Source organism: Akebia trifoliata, chromosome 10 (assembly GCF_017979445.1).
Source record: "Akebia trifoliata isolate Shusen 1 chromosome 10, ASM1797944v1, whole genome shotgun sequence".
Lineage (NCBI taxonomy): Eukaryota > Viridiplantae > Streptophyta > Magnoliopsida > Ranunculales > Lardizabalaceae > Akebia > Akebia trifoliata.
Window position 1 is genome coordinate 26,506,537 of NC_141384.1, and position 23,961 is coordinate 26,530,497.

The 23,961-nt window shown below is 34.7% G+C and overlaps 1 protein-coding gene and 1 pseudogene across 1 annotated transcript; one reads left to right on the forward strand and one right to left on the reverse strand.

Annotated features, from left to right (window-relative positions):
* Positions 1-332: 332 nt before the first annotated feature.
* Positions 333-12,432, forward strand: LOC147393486 (jagunal-like protein). Its single transcript, XM_086455382.1, has 6 exons — positions 333-634; positions 819-874; positions 2,639-2,762; positions 2,869-2,975; positions 12,033-12,102; positions 12,200-12,432. Exons 1-6 carry the CDS (start codon positions 553-555, stop codon positions 12,277-12,279), a joined length of 519 nt encoding a protein of 172 aa, XP_086311508.1. The 5' UTR covers positions 333-552; the 3' UTR covers positions 12,280-12,432.
* Positions 12,433-21,300: 8,868 nt separating this feature from the next.
* On the reverse strand, positions 21,301-22,157 carry LOC147393487 (21 kDa protein pseudogene; annotated as a pseudogene).
* Positions 22,158-23,961: the final 1,804 nt, after the last annotated feature.

The window sequence follows — 23,961 nt, forward strand, 5'->3', positions numbered from 1 at the left end:
ACTACTTCTTAATTTTAGAAATTTTGATTTTGATCGGTTAATTTTTCCATGGGTCAATTTGATTGGTTCTCGTATTCATTGGCTACGTAGAAATTCTTTGATGAGCCTTCCTCGGTGATGACTTGATTTTGATCAGACTTTAATCGGTCTGGGTTCGGTCCATTAAACGGGTTCGGTTTGGTTTTGGACAGGTAAAACCAAACTCGAACCAATATTATTTAAATTTGGTTCGGTCTTGACCGTAACGGGTTCAATTCGGGTTTTGGAATCCGGGTAAAATGTACATCCCTAGGGCTAGATGACAGCAAGTATTGTAGTAATTCAAAGGGACTCAGGCAAAAAATTAGAAAAACTTCTCCCAGACTTTATTTATTTTTTAGGGTAACGTTCATCTAAAAACCAATCTATCGATTCTTTTAACATGTTTTTGATTGAAATCGTGGACAATTGAATTGATAGAGTTTTTATAAAAGGTCAAGGCTATTTTAGGAAAAAATCGGTATTTTGACAGTAGTAGATACCATTGAAACTTGAAAGGAAGAAGAAAGCAAGATGCAACAGAGGAAGTCGGTATTAGGGCGCCCTTCAGGAACTGATGGCTCAGATTTCTCATACCGCATGGTTGTTGACCCAAGTAAGCAAATGTCTTAATCTCAACAGTTTTTTTTTTTTTTTTTCTCTTTATTATCCAAAGAATTTTCATGTTTAAACTTGAATTTAGGGTTTATTTGTCACTTATATTTTCCATTTTTTAAGGTTTTAATCTGTATTTTTTTTTTATCAAAGAATTTGATGATTTAATTTGATTTGATTTCTAGGGTATACTAAAGTTGCTCAAGGAAAGTCTCGACTCCGAACATTGATCATTTTGCAGGTATTTTAATAATAGAGATATTGGTTTCTTTATAAAGTTGAACTTTAATTGACTTAATATCTATGTTATATTTGATTTGTTCAAGTAATTTGCTAAATTCAAGTTTGATTGTAGAGCTTAATATAATTGAAAATTTTTTTTTGAACAAATTCGTTGAAAAGAAAGTTATAAAACCATCTCATGGTCGCTTATGTTACACGTTCGTGATTGGAACAAACAAAACAAAAAGAAAGGACATGGCTTCATACCCAACTATGGATCATCGTAATCTCCTTAATCACATTGCTCAACTATAGATATTACAGACACTGTTTTGTGTTGCTGTGTGAGACATGTGTTGATAGGTGTTTTTGAATCTAGACTGGCGTGAATGTCTTGGACGTCAGCCAAGACGTATGGATGCCAACAAGGCATGCATGTCAGCAAGAGGTCACATTACCAAGACCACATGCCAGCCAGGTCTGCCAATGGCACACAACTGTTTGCCATGCCAGCACCACACCTCAGCCACTGTGACACGCTAACGGAGTACTTTGGCTATCAAAATAGACATTTACTTGCTCTTGGACAATCCCCAAATCATCAAGCCCTAGAAACCAAATGGTCTTTGTTTCTATCATGTACTTTGACTTTGTATTTGACAAAGCAATTGTAGATTGTAACGTAGATCTCCAACTTTCTGGTCCCCTATTAAGTGTAAACACATAACCTGTAGTGGATCGACGTTTATCCAAATCACTGGTGTAATCGGAATCCACATGTCGACCAAGACCATCATCCTGCTCAAAAACCAATCCCATATTTATGGTACCCAAAATGTACTGCAAGATCCACTTCAAAGCTTGCTCAACATATGGACCACCTGTGAAATATCCGATTGAGTACACACCATTGCGTACATTAAGCTACCCACAGTACTTGCATACGGAATTCGAGCCATGTAATAGCGTTCCTCAATTGTGCTAGGAGAGATTGCACCGCTGAGCTTGAAGTGGGAGGCTAAAGGCGTACTCACAGGTTTTGTTTTGTCATACACACCAAAATGGTGTAAGACCTTCAAATATTGCTGCTGTGTCAAATTGACCTTGCCTTCCATCCCATCCCTCTCAATCTCCATGCTAAGAATCTTCCTAACTTCTTCAATATCTTTCATCTCAAACTCTGTAAATAACGAAGTTTTCAACTGGTCAATCTCCATCTTGTTCTTAGATGCAATCAACATATCATCCACATAAGAGCAAATAGATGAAAGAACCATCATGTAGCTTACGAAAGTACACTCAATGATCATAGTGGCTTCTAGTGTACCCTTTCTCCCACTAGCCTTGTTTCAACTTTGATCAATAAGATATGATGCCCAATAATGGTAGGAAATGGTGATTTAATTATGGAGAGGGATTCATAGCCCTAGTAGCCGTAAGCTCCTATCAATCAAGCCGCTAGAACTCCCATTTTCAATCATAAAATAGTTGAAAAATTACTAAATTTTGAGGATGCCTCCTCCCTCTTCCAGCATAGGGCCACTTTCTGGCGCTTCTTGTAACTAAGATCAAACCTAGTACCCAAATCCTATATAAGATTTGATTTGAATTTTGAATTCTATGGTTTTTACAAGAAAGTGTTGTTTTCTAATGTTCTTCGAGTTAATTCATTTGATTTTCTTACTTCATCAATGTCCATAAGTTTTATGTCTCGACCAACTTCTTGACAATCTAGGCTTAGTATTTGCCTTTCCTTGATAAGGGTTTGTGTCTTCTTATGCAGGCTGCACTTCAATTGATAGGAGCGCTATGTGTATTTTTATTTCCATCAAAGGAAGAGAGTTTCGACAAGCTCACTATTGTGCATATCATTATCAGTTTCATATCGCTAATTATTGGAGAATTAGGTTTCTTCCATAACCTTACATTCTTATTTTATTTTCATGGTAGTTTTAAATTGTGTTAGATTGCTTTAGTAAAACATAATAAATTATCTATTTCTTGTGTTGGAAGGTCGGAGGCACAGCCAAAAAAATCTCTTGAGACTTTACATGTTTGCATCTTCTATTGTTACACTTCTTTCAGTTGTGTCTGTTGTCAAGAACAATATCTCATTAGAGGTAAAATGCTTAATTCTTCTTTAGATGTTGATTCACTCTTTTCAGCAAAGTGATCCTGTTGTATATCTCTAATCATTGGAAATATAGTTGAGTCTATGTTGATTAATGGAACAGGTGTAATTCTCACTCAATGATCTCATCATATTTTATCAAAAAAACTGTGGAGCAAAATAGTTAATTACACTCGGAGATCAATGCAATAATTTAATTAGATTAGCACCTTTTGTTGAATGCTAGGCTAGATCTTATGTGGCCAATCTATTACTTGATCTAGACTTTAGTATCACTTGTCCGGGTGACACAGAGACAGTAGATGGTTGTGGAAATATGGACTTTTGGTTGTGTACCTGATTATGTTCAATTGGGACCAATCAATTGCTTTTTCATTTTAGTTCGTATTTTTCATTTTAATGGGTTAAAAACTTTGCATGTGTGAGCATATTAGGCTTGCATTGCCAGTTCTATCGTCACAAAGAATGCACAGACACACTTGAGTTAAATCTTGGAAGTTTACTCACTTTTCAAGCTTTAAGCTTGGGTAATCCCAAAGGGGATGATTACAAATGAGGAATTCTCTGCTTTAAATAGAGTTGGGGAGAATTTTCTTGAAGAAAAACTCTATTATTAATTAAATCTACAATATTTTTCTAAGGCACGTCCATTATTATCGTAGACATACTCTAGAAAATCCTTATTCTAGGATATTCTAATAGTGCATGGGACACACTGAATTCTTATGGTATATTAGAGAATCTCCTAAAATCTATAGATTCTTCCATATTTTTTCAGAATATTTTATATTTTTCTACCATGTTCCAGAGATTTCCAGGATCTTCTAAACTCTACATTTTTATGACTTGGTATCAGAACAATTAACAGGTCACATACTCACATTATAGGGTCATGACAACATACTTTCATTGGTTAAGCCTTCTTTTCCTTGTAGAGCCTTTTGTAACATGTTATTGTAATAGTAGTCTCATGCATAATTTTTTATTGTATTCTTTAGTCATAAAGGGTTATCTTCATCTACACCTTATCCCACTTGCAAAGATGGTAACATGAATCCTACTTCGTCATTCAGCTGTACAGTGAGTCACATCTTCAATCAAGGCACGTGTCTGCCTATCTTTCTCACAACTAATATCATTTTTTAGCCTTCCTCTCTTACTTTTTTGGAGCCTTTGACTTGCATCAAGGTGCTTTTCACTAGTCCTTGTTATCGTACTTCTTTGAACCAAGCCATTTCAAACAACTTTATTTTATTTTATTCTCTCTCCTTTTTACGTTACTCGCAAACTCTTTTAAATATACTCATTTCTTGTTTTCTATATATTCATTCAATGAACATTTTGTTTCTGGATGATCCAACTTCGACTCCACAAAAGCATGGATGGTCTAATGTTATCATAAATTTTTTTCTTTTAGTTTTATCAGGATGCATTGATCAAATGATATTTTAGAGGTGCTCCTTGGTCCGTCCAGCTTTGAATCAATGGGTCATATCTTCACCCATTTAACCATCTCTATGGATAAGTACCCTAAATAATGCAAGTGATCTTTTGGGGTATTTCTTGTCGGTCAATATTAACTAGAGTCTCAATTTATGACTAGCAAATCCTAACTAAAATTGTAATACTTGTATTTTGTCTTGGTCCTACTTATCTTGAAACTCATAGATTCTAATGTATCGCTTCATAATTCAAGTTTTGAATTTTCTCCCTGTTGTACTTCAATTAGCAATACCATAGCATATTTGCAAATAACATACACAAAAGACCTCTTCCCGTAAATGAGCAATTGATACATCCATAACTAGTGCAAAAAGGTACATGTTTAATGAATATTCTTGGTAACGTAGAGGAAGCGTATTTGAATCAAGAAATTTGATAAAGAAGAAAAACTTAAAGAGAACTTAGAAGATAAATTTGTGAAGATAAATTGTATTCATAAAAATTATGTCTCTTGCATAGGTTGTCCCCTTTATATAGACTTGATTGTATTTTTATAAATATCTACTATAAAGTTTCTCCTCCAATCTTTTGGCTTTCTCTTAATGTCCAAAAGTTAAGTTAACCTTTTGACCCAATTTCTTACATGCACTTTCAAACCTCTGTTCCAATATTATATAGGCCTCAAAAGCCTTTCCTACTTTCATCTTAGCAAAAAATTTCACTTCAATGACCCTGATCCTGTTGGTAAGGCTGACTGGGTTTGCCCCCCAGGCTATGCCTTAGAAACTCTATGTGCCCTTCCACCAAAAGGTGTCTATTTAATGCTGTACACGTGTCAGGTGGGATGCCACGTGTGGCGGCAAAGCAAAAAAAAAGGACCTAATCCTGTAGTTGTTTAAAAGTAATCAATGTCCCTTTTCTTTTTCTTTTTTTAATTTCATCTTCCCTCACCAAGGTCCTTTGATCTTCATTGTTAACACATCTAACTTGATCTATAAATCAAGTATCATTTCTCATGCAATTTATCATTTCATTCGATGTCATTCTAGTTTAAGAGTTTGAATTCCATGTCTCCTCTACCAATATTTACGTAAAAGGATCTATGTTTTTTTCCTTTTACATTTCATAAACTAATCCTTGGGTATCTTTTGTTTTCAACTACTCTCTTTCTCCTTTTTACTGCAAACATCCATAATAACGATCTTATATTGTATAGTTAAAATGTCTACAAAACGAAAGTGCCACCACAGTGAGATGGTAAAGTCTATGTGTGATAGTACCACAGGCCTGGGGTCAAACCCCACCTTCATTAGAGATATAACCCCCAATGAGTTGCTGGGATGGCCAAGAGCATGCCTTAGAAACGGAGGTCTTGTGCTTGAATCATCCAAAAATTAAAAAGGTTTTGACGAAGGTGCTAACTAGCTTAGTTGGTTAAGTCTTTGGGTGTTGATGCTAGAGACTTGGTTTCAAATCTTGCCAGCACCAATTTACTGAACTCATTAAAAACAGGCTTACTGATAAAAAAAATGTTGACGAGACAAATTGTGTAATATTTACATAAAAAACATTTTTTCCTCATGAATCATTAGTCTTCTAGCTTCTAATTGTTCCACTTTGTGTAGTCATTAAATGTTCACCTTTTAAGGTATGGTTTTGCTAATATCAAATCATATAATGTCATAGTAAAACTCAAGGATTGAGATGTACCCATCTCATTTCTTTCTCACTATCCTTGTATGATGCTCCCTTTCATATCCCATATTGGTGTGCCCTACAAGACCATTTAAGTCCACTCTATAGATATTATTTCCCCATTTAAAATTATTTAGTAACAATTCAATCATCTTTTCCCAAACTCGTTTCTAAATTCTATCATATAATCCTAATTAGTGTTCATAGATGCTAACAATGTTATTTTCCTATGACTAGTTTAATTAACAACAGCCTATTACTTACTACTACAAAACTTGGAACACCATCTATCAAATCTTTATCTACCATTATACATTTACACCTAACTTATTTCTAGCAGCATTTTCATTGCATAATAGCTTGTACTCCACCCTTATGGGTGCCTAAGTGAGCTAGGGTAACTCCTCAGACACTTCGAGAAAGGTTTAATTAAGCTATATTGGAAAATAACTTAATTGTTGCATGGACGGCAGTACATAATAAGGGGAAGAGGCCAGGTCCGTGATGGTTGGTGTCAGAAGAGGAGCCTGGTACCAGCTCTATGGGGGAGTTGGCACCTGGCCATCTTAAGGGAGGAAGTTGGTTAAGAGGAAGTCTAGCTTTAGAGGAAATTAGCATCAAGATTACACTTCAACGAAAATGATAACAGTCAACTTGGATGAGGGATGGAGTACCCAAGTAAGTGGCTCGAAGAGATAATGTGTTACCAAGGTTAGGAGGATATATTCGACACCAAGGTTCATCGAATTTGGCTAAATCCAAGCAAATTCAACGGACCTCACATCGAATTTACCCATTTTACACAGTGTATGAACAATTTACAAAGTCAGTAATTGATTTAATGCAATGTTTTCAAATTGGTGAGATGCCCCCCTTGTTATTCTCTTACAGACTAATTATAATGATCTAAATACCTTAATCTTTAATCTCTATCTTAAAAATCCTGAATTTTTCCTCCCAAATCTGTGATCTTTAAGCTATTTAACTTGTTCTTCAATCCATTTTTTTCAACCTTACCTTAATCCTTTAAAGAAAATCTTAGATTTTTGTACTTAAAATTCTATCATTTTCTACCTCTCCAAAAATCACATCTTTCCTTACGGTTTGAAGGTTGAAGTAGATATAATATCTTAAGGTTGAAGATGATTGCTTTTGAAGGGAAAAAAATAAAGGTATTTCAAACCTTAAGATTACATGGCTAAAATTGGTATTTTGCACACTATTAATATCAAAGACATTTGTGGTATTTAATAATAGCTTTTTATTCATTTAGAAAATAACTTGCGAATGTGAACTGTCCCAAAAAAAAAAAGATGATTTCATATGTTTGGTAACTCCTTGAAAAATAATATATATCATAAAGATTTAAAGTTGATTATTTTTGGGAAAAAATCATGGTTTTGACTATAAATTTTAAAAAGGTATTATAGTCATTTTTATTATTTTATTAGACTAGATTGAGGTCAAGAGGAGCACGTGAGCAACTTGAAAACATACATGTATCCCAAATATTGTTGGAGGGTATATCTAAAACACTTAAAAGGAAGAGGAGGGGGGGAATAACCATTGGAGCTGGTGTATGTGTACAATATTTGAAAAGTTCAGGGTGGGGGGTGGGGGTGGAGTGCAGTTGCCCCCTCTCGACCCCCCTTACTCCGCCCATGCATAATGAGGTTGAATCAAGTGAGGGAGAGTGTTATAGTCCCATATTGCGACATGATACTTTTCCTATACCTAGTCATATAAATGCTAAAAATAATTTCAAGATCTTGGAAGCTTTAGAGTTGATGGAAAAATATAGAATATTCTGGATAAGTTTGGAAGAATCTACAATATTTTAGGAGACTCTTATATACTATAAGAATTTTGTTTAGTCTTGTACGCTATTGGAATGTTTTAGAATAAGTTCATTATAAAATATGACTAGGTTAATTCTTAATGTGTCTATATGAAGATATTGAAAATTAATTAATGATAGAGTGTTCTAGAAAATCTTCCGAACTCTACATTATAAATGGGAGAATTCCTCATTTGTAATCATTAACGCTTGGGATCACTCAAGCTTGTAGAGTGAGTAAAGCTTTCAAGGTTAGGTCAACTATGTGAGCATTAATTGTAAGGGTATGTGTGTCTAAGTGAGTTGAAGCAACTCCTAAGATACTTGGGGTAAGGTTGACTTGAGCTATATTAAGGAGATAACTTGAGTGTTGTATAGGCACTACACAACGAGAGACTAGGCCCATTACAGGTATCATAGCAAGTTTAAAGGTAGGCCAACTTATGGGGGAGTTGGTATCAAGGCCATATTTAGGGAGGGATTTGGTTCAGAGAAAGTTGGCAGTGATTCTAGACTTAAAGGAGGTGATAACAACTGAATTGGGTGATGGATAGAAGGCCCAAGTTCGTGATTCGGAGAGATAAATGTGTAACCAAGGCTAGGAAAACACGATGATTGGGAAGGTCGGGCTATCTGAGGGTTGAGGAGGTGGCAGAACAACACAATAGATGTATAGAATGACATCGAGTTGGGCGAGGGATGGGGGACCCAAGGAAGCTACTTGAAAAAGGCCAATGATATTTTCACCAAAGCCAGAAACAACGCAATGGTAAAAAGATGGACATGCACCCTGAGTTGGAAGTGGTTTAGAAAAGTAAAATATGATGGAGCACGACAACGGTGTCGACACAATCATATGGGGAGAGTGGCACGTTCCCCTAATGTGATTGAATAATTTTTCCTTCACCTAGTCGTAGAAATGTTTGAGAGCTCTAGAAGATGGTAGAAATATAGTATATTCTAGAGAAGTTTGGAAAATTTTATAAGATTCTAGGATATCATATCGTAGGTCTAAGATAAGTTTTGGTAATATCATAAGAAGATAATAAATATGTAATTAATGGTAGAATTGTCTAGAAAATACTCCTCAACTCTATATAAAGGGGAGAAGTCTTCATTTGTAATTGTGTGCATAAAAGATAAAACACGTCACTACTATTGGATTGAGAGCCTAGGGATCTTCAATGAGATGGCTAGCAGTTGGAGAAGCTCAACAACCTGATTTTTAGAATGAAAAAGTCTTCAGTTTTAGGTCAAGCACTCAGCTACGTTGGAAGGGAAGAATTCTCGTGTATAGGTGAGTACAGGGATAAGAAGGTATCTGCCACCATGGAAGGATCCATCATGAGAGCTAGTGAATACGTGATCAGGGTTCAAAAATAGTAAACTGAGAATATTGCATCTACGCGGAACTGATGTTGAGATTGATGGGAAATCACAATTATGATAACCTGAAAATCAAGGAAAGGGATAAGGACGTGTCAGTAAAGGGAAGGGTGGAAGAGTTTCCAGAAGGAAGGAAAGTAAGCTTATACAGGGGGTACCATATTATTTTGATTTTTTTTTTTTTTTTTTGGATGGGTAAGCTGGACTTGAACCCACGACCTCAAAGTTGTTTTGCAATGTGTCAAACCAACTGAGCTATGGGTCTTAACTCACTTTGATTTTCTATGTGAGTTATGGCTAAAAATTTATTGTGAATCTATCTTAGGCATCAGAGTTTCTTTTGCAAGTATCACACTAGAACCTTAGTAAGAAATTTAAAATGGTTCAAAGTGGTATATCTCGAGCTATCAGATTTACACAAAAAATCCTCCATTGTAATCATCCCCTCTAGGACATCCAAGCTTGAAGAGTGAGTGAAGCTTCTATGGTTTAGCTCAAGGATCTGTGTGCCCAAGTGAGTTGGGGTAACTCCTCAGACACTTTGGGGTTAGCTTGAATGCCACTCAGATGCTACACAACGGGGGGTTAGGTCTGTGATAGTTGGTATCAAAGCAGGTGGGAGAGAGTGTCACATTTCCATAATGCAACTAAATAATTTTTTCCTTCGCCGAGTTATAGAAATACCAGAGATTTCTAGAAGGTCTTGGAAAACTCTAGAAGCTGATAGGACTGTCGAAATCAGATTGGAAAAGCTTATGAGAAACTTCTTGTGGAACGACAAAAATGGTAGAAGGAAGTATCACCTAGTTAGATGGAAGGTTATTTGTATGCCCAAGAAAAACGGTGGTTTGGGGATTAGGGGTCTTAGACTAGCAAATAGAGCGTTATTGGGGAAGTGGATCTGGAGGTATGGAGAGGAAAGGGATAGTCTGTGGAGGAGGGTCATTACGGCTAAGTATGGAGAAGAGATATTAGGCTGGTATAGTTGTGAGGCTAAAGGTACGTACGGGTGTAGTGTCTGGAAGGGGATTCTTAAACTAAGAGAGGAGTTTGAGAAAGGGATTAGGTTCAAGGTGGGCATGGGGGATAAAATCAGATTTTGGGAGGATAGTTGGTGTGGCACATCACCTCTAGCGGTTCAATTCCCGTCCTTGTACGCTTGCTCTCGGAAAAAAAATGAAACAATCCAACGGTGTTTGATACGCAACGACTCCAACTCTACTTGAGATTTGGGGTTCAGAAGAAATTTTAATGATTGGGAGCTAACTGAGGTGACCTCTTTCCTTGATCTCTTGCAATCGTGTCTTTTCGATGTACATGAACAGGACAGGTGGGAATGGACGAGGGCGAAAGACTTGAGATTCTCTGTCAGTTCTTTTCAGAAGTGGCTTAACCCTTATGTCGAGTGATCATTCTTGGGATCCATCATTTGGTCTAATTCTATACCCTCTAAAATCTCTTTTTTTGTGTGGTTGGCTTCTCTTGGTAAAATACTAACGATGGATAATTTGATTGTTCGAGGTTGGATTACACCTAATTGTTGCCCATTATGTTTGAATGATGGGGAGTCTGTCGATCATATTTTAATCCATTGCCCCTTTTCTCATCATATTTGGTCAAATTTTCTTGGTTTATTCCGTATTCATTGGGTCTTTCCTTGTAAGTTCTCCTCGTTGGTAGAAGGATGGGCCAGTAATGCTTTCTCTTCCAAAAAGAGATTCCTTTGGGCTATTCTTCCCTCGGCCATTGCTTGGGGGGTGTGGAGTGAGAGAAATAATAGGGTCTTCAACAACAAGATGAGAAGCGCTCATGGTAGTTTCTTAGAGATTTTGGGCTTGATGTACTTTTGGTCAAAACAGAAATTAGAGTTCAAAGGGACTACTTTTGATGATTTTGTCTTTAGATGGAACTCTTTATGTAATCATTGATGCTTTAACTTTTTTGTTTGTTTTGTAGGTCTTTGAGAGGCTTCCTCAGCCTCATTGTACTTTGTTATTTTTATCAATACATTACACTTATCAAAAAAAAAAAATATTGAATATTCTGGAGAAGTTTTGAAGAATCTATAAAATTTTAGAAGATTGTCTAATGTACCATAAGAATTTTGTGTGGTCTTTTACAGTATTGGAATGTTCTAGAAGAAGGATATCTTAAGGCGGGGGAAGGATAATTATGGTATGTTAGGAAGTCCTCACTGGGATCACCCAAAATTGAAGCTCAAAGATTGAGTAAAGCTTCCATGGTTTAACTAACTGTGTGCGAGAATTCCTTGTGAGGTGTGCCTAAGTGAGTTGGGGTAAGGTTGACTTGAGCTGTATTGGGGAGATAGAGTTGAATGGCAAATTAGAATTCAATTTTTTTTCATCCAGTTAGTGGGATAAAGTATAGAAAGTGATGAACACTTATGACTAAATAATACAAAAAGAAGATAATCAAGAAATTATAAATACGATAACATGTTATAAGAGAAGCTATTCCTTGACAAGAACTAATTGGGTTCATTTTTTCGGAAATATATTATCCCCATTGAGAGGAGAGCCCTCATTCTATAAAGTATGCGGGTGTATGGCCTGATCCTTGTATGTGTGTTCAGTGTGCATCTAGTTGTTCTTTTTATGCCTTACTAGAAATTTTTCTCAGGAACCTTAACAAGAACTCTGACACTTACATGGAACTTTTAATAAGGTTATCGAAGGTCATAGTGGATGGCTGATGAAGAATTTTGATCTAATTGTGGCTGGCTCTGCTCTACTTGGTGAGTTCAATATTTTCTTGTTATTAACATACAGACAGCTCATATCATGTTCCATCTTCATTCCTTTGTCTAATACTCATGCCTTCGCTTCCAACAGGTGTGCTAGTTGAGATATTTGCAATCACCACTACAGTTACGCTCGTTAGAAACATGGCTCCTCCCAAGAGAACTACTTGATCACATCTTTTAGTCTCTTTTCTTGAATGTGAGAATTGTACTCATCGAATTTTATCACACATTAAAAAATTTACTAATCAAAGGAATGGTCTTTCTTGTATTACAATTTATCGCACTTTTCTTTTTGTCCAGAATAAGATTAACTTTCGGAAATGTACTATTACCACTCACAGACTTCACCCTACTTACAACGCTGACACCTTCTTGTATGGGTATTTATCATGCTGTGCGACCCATAAATTCCAATATAGTATAATAAATGAGAGTAACTTTGATATTGTTTGGATACTCTATAGAACAGGGAACAGTTTCTACTGTTAGTGTAACAAAAATGATCTGAGATCCGATTCTATGCATGGGAGTGGTCTGAATTGAAGTGTCATACCAACATTGCTTCTAGGGGTGGCTAAATTGGAACCAAGCTGACATAGGTCGGTTCCATTAAATAAGAACCATAACCAAACCAAGATGTATGGGTTGCTAATGTCCTGTAAATCTAGTTGGAAACAACATATTTTAATTAAAAAAATAAACTATAAATATAAAATTTCAAGTTATAAATCATTGATCTATTTATTAAAAAATATAATTAATTTATCTATAAAAGTTCATTAGTCTTCTTAAATCTTAAAATAATTTATAATAAATTAATATATTTATTTATTATATAAGGATTCGGTTCTATACAAGTCTTTTGAACTGAGAACCAAACCAACCTAAAACCATTGCTTTGGTTCGGTTCTCAGTTTGAACCAGATCAAGTTGCACCTATTTGCTTTTGTTTCTGATACAAGACCTGGGTCCATCCAAAAAGCTCATTCCAGCAGTATGAACAACAGTTAAATTGGAGGCCTGGTTTTAAAGCTCGGTTTCACTTCTTGGCTCATTCATTGGACGAGATCGAGTTATTTCAGGCAAGTCAACTCGTCTTGGATGAGATAAACCATTTAACTCTGTTACCAATTATTTATTCATATATATGAAAATAATTATATATTTTTATATATAAAATAAGTTGGATCAGAAGATGTTTGGTTATAAAATCATATTTATTTAGATTATATGAATTTAATTAATAAAAAAATATTTAAGTAAAAATATACAAAATCCCAGTTGAGTAGGCCAAGTTTCCTTGACTCAGAAGAGATTTTAAAAATCGCGTCCGAGCTATGAGAGGCCACGTCTATCCATCTTGTTCATGGACGATATCGACATGACTCGGGGCAAGTCTTGTCGGTCTCAGACAAGATTTGAAACCATGATTAGAGCTCCCCTTAAAATTGCTTTAGCATTATTTCAACAACTGTGAAATGTGTATAATTGCTGCACATATTCTATCGAAATGTAAGGGAACTTAGAAAGGGATCACCCATGATCCTGAAAACTAGTCCACGAAACACTTCATCATCGCTAGCAAATCTTTCCATTGTCACTTGAGGATTCTTAAGATCAGAACCAACGCTTGATTGATCCGATGGTACAGATTGTTTGACCAGTGTTTTTTCAAATTCTTCCATTTAAATGATTGATGGGCACATGCATGGTATGACATTTCTCCAAGGGGTGTGGCGCTGATCCGAAGGGCTAAGTCAAACATACTACATAACTGGATAACTACCCTAACTACATGATCTAATATTAATTAACATAAAGAGTAGTGATAATCTGACTACCCCACGTGGCTCACTCAATCGGCTCTCCTAATGTGACAACTTCGGGAATCATAAATCTGTGTACCACAGGATATACAGTTCCCTAGAATACACATTTTTATGAGGAAGTGTAATTTTGTATCACAAGACATACAGATCTACGATTCCCAAAATTGCCACGACAGGAGAGTCGATTGAGTGTATCACGTGGGGTAGTCAGGTTATCACGATTCTAACATAAAATATGATTTGATGCCTATAGTTTTTTATTTTTTATTTTCCGGACATCATGCTTGCCTTAGTAGCTACTTTGCCTTCTATTGTGCCACATTTTAAGCGATTTTAGATTTAGAGAACATGTGAAATTTTTTAACAAATATCGAGACATGTATTCTTTTTAATATTTGGCTCACCAATGGAAAAAATTTCAACATGTTTTATATTTTATTGTGTTGGCCCACCTGTGGATGATAAGTAAAGAGGTGGCCAACTTATTTTTGTAGGGTCCAGATATATTTAAGTACCTATTCTTTCGGTTGGTGAGGCCACATAAAATACTATTTAAGATGATCAATCATAACCTGAATTGTCGAATTAATATATAAATCGGCCTTCATAGAGTATCCTTAACCATCTTACTCGATTTTCTTTAGTTTATTGTCTCTTAGAATTATTCTTAGAATTTTTTTTTTTTTTTCAAATGCATTTGTTTCTAATTTTATCTTTGCAAATGCTCAATTTTTATTAACATGATGTTTCTTCACTGTTGAACATTCAACTCATAAAGCTTCGTTGGTCTTACTCCATAAAACATTTGATCGATGCATGAAAAAATTATATGGTAGTGAGACGAACTTTATTTTACAGAGTTGAACATTTTTTATATTTTTTCTTTTTGGATCGACAAGCTGGACTTGAACCCCGACCTCAAAGTTGTTTTGCAATGTTTAAAACCAATTGAGTTATGTGTCTAAGGCCAATGAAGTGGAATGTTGGGTAGTAAAAAAATATATATATATCATATTAATAAATTGAGTACAATAGAGATGAGGATGTTGAGATGGTTTGGTGAAAAGATTAAGAAAGAAAAATTAGAAATAAGTGCATTTGAGAACGTATAAAAGTAGTTCTAATATGTGATAAACTAAGAGAAAGTTTTCAGATGGTTTGAAAAATCTTCAATGAAGATCAATTATAACTTTAATCAGAAACAAGAAAAAAATAAAAAAAAAATCAAGTTGAAATTTCTAAAAGAGAGAATTAAAAACTCAAAAGTCAAAGGTAGATTGAAACAGTAAAATCTAGATACATATGAACACAATTTTAATCCAAATCAACTATGATGATGAGCACATAGTTTTAGATTTGTGGGAGTGGTGAAGGGTGGGCCCATGCTAGGATGACTCTCAACAGAATCCAATGTTTTCAAACCCATGTGACATGTGACGTACCATTGCTTTGCAATTTCTTCTCCCAAGTCCCAACCAGCCAAATTAAATTAATTTAGCTGACTCTCTCTCTTCTTTCTTTTGGAAATAATCTTTAATAATTCGTTGGGGAGACGTTTCTGAAGACAGGGACTGCTGGTTTGTGTCTCCACTCCACATGACCTGTTACAATCATTGGGCCACCATTTTCTTATTTTCCGCTTGCCCTTCCAAAAAAAATGGAAGAAAAAAAAAATCGATGACCACACATGGGAATGGCTATGAAGTTGTCAACCAATAACCAAATTGTTAGGCCTTGTGTGACCCTTTGTCTCTAGCAGGGGCACTTGCCCAATATTAACTCAGTGAGCCGGAATCATAAATAACTCATTTTCAAGTCACGAAACAATAATTCACCCGATATTTTAATATTTACAAAAATGAATCTATTTTTTAAAAGATTACCAAAATCAAATTAAGTCATTGGACTGTCCAATGTTTTAATCATTAAAGGGGTATTTTTGGTAAAATAATGTATTAAACACATTAAAACGTTGGACAGTTCAGTGAGTTACTAAAATGCTGGATTATCTAACGACTTAATTCATTTTTGGTAATTTTTGAAAAATTAGAATCTTTTTATATAAAGGGTCCCTATCCGTGGCCAACAGTTTGACAAACATTTTGGCAAACACTTTTTCAAACATGGGTTAGAGGTCTTGGAATGGGCTGATTTTTGGTGAGGATGATCTCTACGGTGAGGAGATCATCCTCACCAAAAATCAGCTCATTCCAAAACTTCTAGCCCCATTTTACAAGTTGCAAAATCGTGAACCGTCCATTTTTTGTAAACCATTTTTGATGAGGTTAGAAGTTTTGGAATGGGCTGATTTTTGGTGATGATGATCTCCTCACCATAGAGATCATCCTCACCAAAAATCAGCCCATTCCAAGACCTCTAACCCATGTTTTGAAAAATGTGTTTGCCAAAATGTTTGCCAAACTGTTGGCCATTGAACGCTACTCTTATATAAATATTAAAAAATGTATCCACTTTTAATAATTTAACCTGTTTTGTAGAGAACTTCTATTGATACATCAACTTTTACTTATAACACACCAACTAAGCATATAAACAAGAGATATTTTCCAAAACGTGCACAACTTTTGCAAAAATTTCAATTCCAGTACACTGATAATTTTAGTTCCCAAAACATGTTTTTCGGGTGAGTTCACTGGCGATTGTGATGGTAAAAATACATTTTGGGAATTAAAATGAACAATGTATTTGACTCGAAATTTTTTCATATTCAACACACGAAACAATAATTTACCCTATGAACAATCATTTGATTTCAAAAAGGATTTGTGTGTTACAAGTAAAAGTTGTATAAAGTGTTGAATATATGTTCATGGCCTAGAAAGTCATTTTTAAGGCCCAAATTACAAAGATTGTAAGTTTAATCATATGTTAAATCCCCTAAATAGATATAATTCATTAATAGTCTATGTTTATTATTGTTTTCAAATAATTTGTGATTTATGACTTAATTTTGGTTATTTATTTGTATAGGTAAAAGTCATGAAATCCAAAAGAATCAATCAAAATGGATAAGAGAGTCCAGTACACTCACGAGCTCAAAAGAAAGTCCCAGATGAAAGATTAGGCATGTTGAGCCCATATTGACTACGACGCGATGTGATCGATAGGTACTGCTTTGGGATTCGTGCAGACTTATGATGGTGTAAATTGTTGTGTGATAAACTAGGGTTTGAAGTTTTATTATGTACAAAAGTTCTCCGAATCTATGAAATTTTAATCTGGTATCTACAAATAAGATACCAAACTAGAGTTAGAAAAACATTAGAGGCCTCTCATATCTTCTTCTTCTACTTCCTTTCTTCTATTTTCAATTTTAGGATTTTAATTTTACTTTCAATTTGAACTTTGAAATTGAAAAAAAGATAATGCCAGTTTTAAATTAAGATCAATAAAATAAGATTGTTTCTCTATTATCTAAGCTCTTATTTTCTCTTTAATCTTTGATTTTATTGTTCTTGTGATGATCAGTGGCTAGACCTCCGTTAGAGATGTCGATGAAGCCATGAGTAAGAATATCTTAATCAGTTTATTTTTGTTTTGTATTTTTGTTTCAATATTTACATATGATGATGTTTTACTAGCTAGTCATTAAATCTAGTTTATGATTTCTTTAATTTTGATGATTTATACTTGATCATTTCAAGATAAAACATGTTTTATTAAGAGTAATCATAGGTTTTTTTTTTTTTTTTTTAAATGATTTTTTCTCTCTAAAGATTAATCACAAATTTCAAATCTATATTTGTGCTTAAAAAGGATTCAATATTCCGATCCAACAACATTAGATTTGTTTGTTGGATCAAAGATAAAAATCAAACACGGACCATTTGATAAGATAATTTGTTCCTGGTGAATTCGACCAATTTAAACCTTTTTACATGGTGATTTCTACTTTTCCTATTTTTAATCCTTTCAAATCAATTTTAAATCGGTTATCTTATCTCTAATCATTTTAAGTTAAAAATCGTTAGATTAATGTTGTTTATGTGGATCGATCCTTGCTTATCAAATTTTTTAATATTTTACTTTTTTTTTTAATTTTGCATGATAATTTGCGATGAACAATATACATGAGAATTTGGACGATATATGGTGCTCTACGAGGCAAGTTGCCTCACTCTTGCTAGTTAGGCCTATGGGTCCGAATCCCATCAGTAAAAAAAATCATAATTTTTCTTTTACATCAATGAATTTTCATTGGAGTGCACCTCTGATGGTATGTGAAGTGTGAATCTCTAGTGGTATTTGGCGTACTTTTTTTTTTATCCAAGGAATTGGCATTAGTTTCATTATCTCGTTGAGGCTTTATGTTGATTACTATAATCTCTTGACTCTTATTTGAAATGTTTTCTAATTTTTTTAATAAATTATAAGATTCAAATCTACTAGAAGCTCAAGTATGCTTGAGTTATTTATTGAAAATTCAAGGGCATGATACCCCGAGATCTATTATAAAACAAACAACTTTTTTCAACTCTTATCTCTAAAGTGTACTCATGAGATGATAAGTGTGGGATGTAAAACTTCTTTTAAAAAGTTTTATCAGAAGCTTTATTTGGCAGAGTTCTTTATATCATGTGTCCTCGCTAATTTAGAATTCGACAGTTTTCTTTTCTCTTTTTCTAATAACAGCAAGGGAAAATTTTTATATTGCTCATAACTTTTTTAAATATAAAATTATTATGTTTTATGAATGACTCATTAAAACACACGCGCGGTCTATACGAGCAAAGAAAAAGATCTATGGTTCTGTGCACTTGTCACGTCAATCACGTACATATTAAGTTCATATTTTCAAATTAGATTATAATGACTCTTTATGAATATCAATTCACGGAATTAATCTCAATCAAGGGCAAAGCTAGTAAGGAGCTAGTGGGGGCAATTGCCTCCGTAGAACTTTGAGACACCTGTATATTTTCAACTAATGACAAGCGCCATTTGTCCTCAATCCCTCACCTCCCTCCCCATTTGCCCTCACACCCTCATCTCCCTCCAATTTTTGCACCCACACCCTCAACTCCCTCCAATCGTATTTTTCAACACAAATAATTTTTCCATCATTCAAGTTTTTCGATTGTACAATTAACCATAGTTTGCCCCCACTACAAGAAAATCCTGGCTCCGTCCCAAATCTCAACGTCTAGTGTCATAACTCAAAGGTTGATCGAATAAGTACATTGAAGAAAATTTATTTTATTGTCAATCATAAGAATCTAGAAAAATATTCATCGTCATAAAGATTTATATACATATTTCTAGGAATTTATGATATAAAAATCACCATATTCATTCAACTAATTCCAAATATTTGAAATAAGAGTTTATTATTTTATTGTATTTTACTATTTCCCATCTCATCTATCTTATGCATCCAAAGTTGTCTTCTAACAGATTGAAGTAGACAGAAGTCTCTCTTATTTCTCTTCCCATTTGGGCGGCTCGTTGGGCCTTATAAATTAAGAAAAGTCATAAATTTAATATTAAAACATATATATATTTTTTAAATATGAGAAAAACAAAAAACTTGGTTCTTGGGTTTACTTGATCGCAATTTGGGACTATCGATGCCGCAATTTGCGGCTGGATTGTGGGCCGAATAAAGTTAAAGGAATTAATCATTTTTCAAAGACAACATATTAACATCGAAAAGTTTCGTCGATTTGACTAGTATTGCATCCTATTGGATCTAGAAAAAATTGAATACATGAGTAATATTTGCTTAATGGACCCTCAAATCTTTGGGAATTAAAGTTTTGATGATGATTTTAAAATAAAGTCATGATAATTTTATTACCCATTAAATTAGATTTGAGTAATGTAATATATTAGTTTTGGTTGTTGATATATAGTGACTCGCAATAGCATTGTGTGTGTGCGCGCGCGCACAGAGAACCATCGATTTTCCTATATGTATAACACTCGAGCAAAAATATTTATGCTATTGAACATTTAAATACACTCTTAATTAGAGTTACGTTGTTTGTTATTTCAAGTCACTTTAGTATTTTTCATTTGAGTCGTGATGGGGTGACACGAACGAAGACACAAAGGTGACAAAATGATGGGGTGTCGCATACTTTATCGTAGATGTTTTTCCGTGAGATACGAGTGAAAAGCATCCACAGTTATGTGCGCGCCACCACATCATTTTCGTCACCTTTGTGTCTCTGTTTGTATCATTCCAGCATTCTTCTTTTCATATATTTAATAAAAAGGGAAAATGCTGATATGACAAAAATATTTACTACAATTCTCACAAGTCTGACGTGGGATGTGCACATAATCATAAATGCATTTTCTCACGATACAAGTAAAAACCATCTACAATTATGTATGCAAATCCACGTCAGACTTGTGAGAATCACAGTAAAGCCTACGTCACCCCAGCACGACTCAATAGGAAAACATGTTGCGGTTCTCCATCAAAGAAGCGATTGATGTGAGTTGGATGTTTTTTTTTTGTTTTTTGTGCGTGTTGTTAATGTTTGCTTTTATTTACTACAATCCAAATATATAATCTCTTATTCTTCAATGATTTCCACTTAGATGTGGGTAATTGACAAATTTATAGAAATTTAAAAATTAAAATTAAAATTAAATCACTTTTTAAGGTTGGATTGTCAATTAATTAACTTTTCAATATGTAAGGAACACATGTAGAAAAGAAGATGATCCTTCTAGTATAAGAAGTTTGTATTATCATCCTTTGTTGTCCTAACTACATCCAAACCACTGGTAGTTCCTAGGGATTAAAAAAACACATTTCAAAGGTCATCCAACGATCTAGACTTGAGAAAGTTAATGACTAACGATTGTGATAAATTATAATCATTTTCCAAATTAATAATAGAAAAGAGGCAAGCACAAGAACGTGCATGTATGATTTCGAAATTATAGGCCTAGATACGTTTTTAAAGTATTTATCAAAATGGATATTGACCCATTTAAGTATTTATTTACTTTTATCAACATGGATACCATTATACAGCTATTTTATAGAATTCACCTTTATATCCCTTGTTTTGAATTTTATACAAATAACATTTTATTTGAGATTCTGAAAAGAGTATTAGAAGGTTATATGTACCCTTTTTGATAAATATCTTAAAATTATATCTTTTTTTTTTTTTTTTTTTTTTTTGAGTAAACTGAACTTGAAACCACGACAACAAAGCTGTTCTATGCCCATTTTAAAAATGCATCTGAACCCGTAATTTCAACAAATATTCACCCCCGCTTTGGTAAATGAACTGCCTACGTTGGAAACTGTCTTCGACACTGAGATAATGCGGTGGCGCGCGTAAAGAACAGTAGATTCTTTATTTGTATCTCGAGAAAGAAAAACACTTTATACTTTATTACTTTTTGGTACAATTTTACATACAACTAATACAAGCCTTAGTTACAAAACAAACCTTACCACTATGGTTCTACAACTTACATTTACTCATAAAACTCACGTTTTATTTTTAAAAACACATAAAATATTGAAAATTCAAGCACAAGAAGACCATATATATATTATATTTTAAAAGCTAATAATTAAGCTTGATTTCTTGTGGCGAACCGATTAACCAACGCAAGAGCATTGCTAGTGACCTGTGCCACATTTACAACTCTACCACTAATCTCAGCCTTGACATTAACATCCAAAGCTTGACCTTGAAACCCATCCAGACAAGTATTCTCATCTGTCAGTGCAGCACTCACCCATGTCTGCACATTACTTATGTGCCACATGAAGCTCTGTCTACTACTTGATCGGCTCATGTTACCCAGCTCTCCAATCGATCGGCTTAGCCGATCCACACTATCACTCATATTCTCCAAACAATCCTTAACAGCTCCATATTCTCTACCCTTCATTCCCTTAGCTTTGACCATCTTTGATACAAATGCTGCGGTTGATCGAGCCTTGGTTAGGCTTACTGATAAAGCTGTTTGAGCCAATTGTTTTGGACTTTGTTGGATTGTGTTGGCGTAAGTTGAGAGAGATTCGACACATAGCGCAGGATAACGCGTGGCGCTACACGAGGCCTTGATGAAGTCTGTTGGACTAGTAGAAGGTCCAACTGCGGATGTATCTGATATGTAGAGAAAGGAGAAGAAGAGGAGGACTAGGAGAAGGGAAAGGCTAAGTCTTGCCATGTGTTTAGAGATGGGTTAGGAAGTTTTAGAGGTTGAGAGGTTTAATGGTTTATTATACCTTTTATAGAGGACTTGAAAAAGCTTGATACACACATTCACACTTGACTAATGATATAAAGATACGCTACGCCTTACGCGGTCGGTTAGTAAGTGTTCGACGTGGCAAAAGCACTCGATCGTACATCTTTATTCTTGTCTATCCCGAAGAAAAATATCTATAATTCAATGCATTTGTCACGTCAATTGCGTACGGTGTTTAACGTGTACATTCACACTTACCTGAAAGAATAAAAACATTCACACTTACTCAGAAGAGTAAAATATAGTGTCTGGTACTCTGGGCAGACACCCTAGACTTCAATCCTTATTAGGGCAGCTGAGGTGGTTGGATAGAAAGGCTTTTATATCTACCTGTTGAACCACCTCATATCTGGTACGCGTGGCAAACTAAATAAGGTTTGTTTTCTTTTTTTTTTCATTTTATGATGATTTCTTGAGATGGGATCAATCCCAATCTAATTTTATAATATGTAATATAATGCCAGAATCCAAACTTATTATAATGTACGTGTACAATGTGCGGTTTGGATGCAGTTTCACCACATTTGAGACATCCCTCTTGAATCGATCCACACCATTGAGAACAAGTTGACATATTGGTAGTAATGTTCATTTGACATACGATCCAGAATTATGTCTCGTTCACGGTAACAATGTTAGGTGCCTATATGACACATTTTTATTAGAATTCAAACCCATCGAACTGCATGCACAATTGGGTTAAGAACCTTAGGTGTCCTAAACTCCAACAAAAACATATCATGTAAACACCTTACCTTTATTATATAAATATGGTCACCGTTCTCGATCCTTACTCTATGACATAGGGGTGATTGACTACACAAAAATGTATTATATAACATGCTAACAAACAACCATATCACTCTACATGAGTTGGTTGAGTCCAGTGCAACGTCAACATTGGCCAGATTGGACATATGTTTGACATCCCCTAATATTATATTTGTGGAGCATTCTATAATACATCTTGACGTTTTGAAAAAGTTCGTTTGAAGGCAAAGGTACCAACTTCGTCACCTTCAACCTGGAATGCAATTGTATATTTCACCTCCAAAGATAAAGGGAAATCAACCAAATTCATATTAAAGCCTGGGTTCTAGGCAGAACAAAAATATCTTGTACCCACAATTTATATAGGTCTCTAGTGAATTAGACCAAGGATGATTTAGACTGATTTGATAAGCTTTCAATTTGGTTTCCTGCGAGAACTCCTAACATTTGATCCTAAATTATCAGATCATTGCATATCGAATAAAATCGTGATAATCTGACTTAGGCCCGTGGCATACCCAATCGACTTACTTAAAGTGACAAGCTCGGAAATTGTAAGCTCGGAAATTGTAGATGTGCTCTCCTAGGAAATACAAAACTGTGATTTTTTATTTATTTATGGGAAATCATAGCTCTGTATCCCAAAGGAGAGAGCACTAAGTCAGATTATCAGTACTCTATCGAATAAACAGACAGCCAGGATCAGTGATATGCATGGTAAGGATATGAAGTGGATTTTGTTGACTTCTGACAAGATCCTTAATGAGATGAACGATCTAGATTTGTAGTATCGATATCTGACTAGATTAAAAATCTAAACTAAATAAAATGTGAAGTTTGTACTTTGGAGTGATCGTGTAGGTTTCCTTCAGCCGACATGGAGATATTTAACACTAACGTATAGCATGAGTACATCGAATATTCAATGTGTGACTTTGTATGAAAGAAAAACTAAATAAGAGAGCATCTATTGGCACACCAACTTTTACTAACACCC

Coding starts and splice junctions, on each gene's coding strand:
- LOC147393486 (XM_086455382.1), top strand. CDS start 553: ATGCAACAGAGGAAGTCGGTATTAGGGCGCCCTTCAGGAACTGATGGC. Junction 2,763..2,868: donor GCTAATTATTGGAGAATTAG/GTTTCTTCCATA, acceptor TTGTGTTGGAAG/GTCGGAGGCACAGCCAAAAA. Junction 12,103..12,199: donor GGCTGGCTCTGCTCTACTTG/GTGAGTTCAATA, acceptor CGCTTCCAACAG/GTGTGCTAGTTGAGATATTT.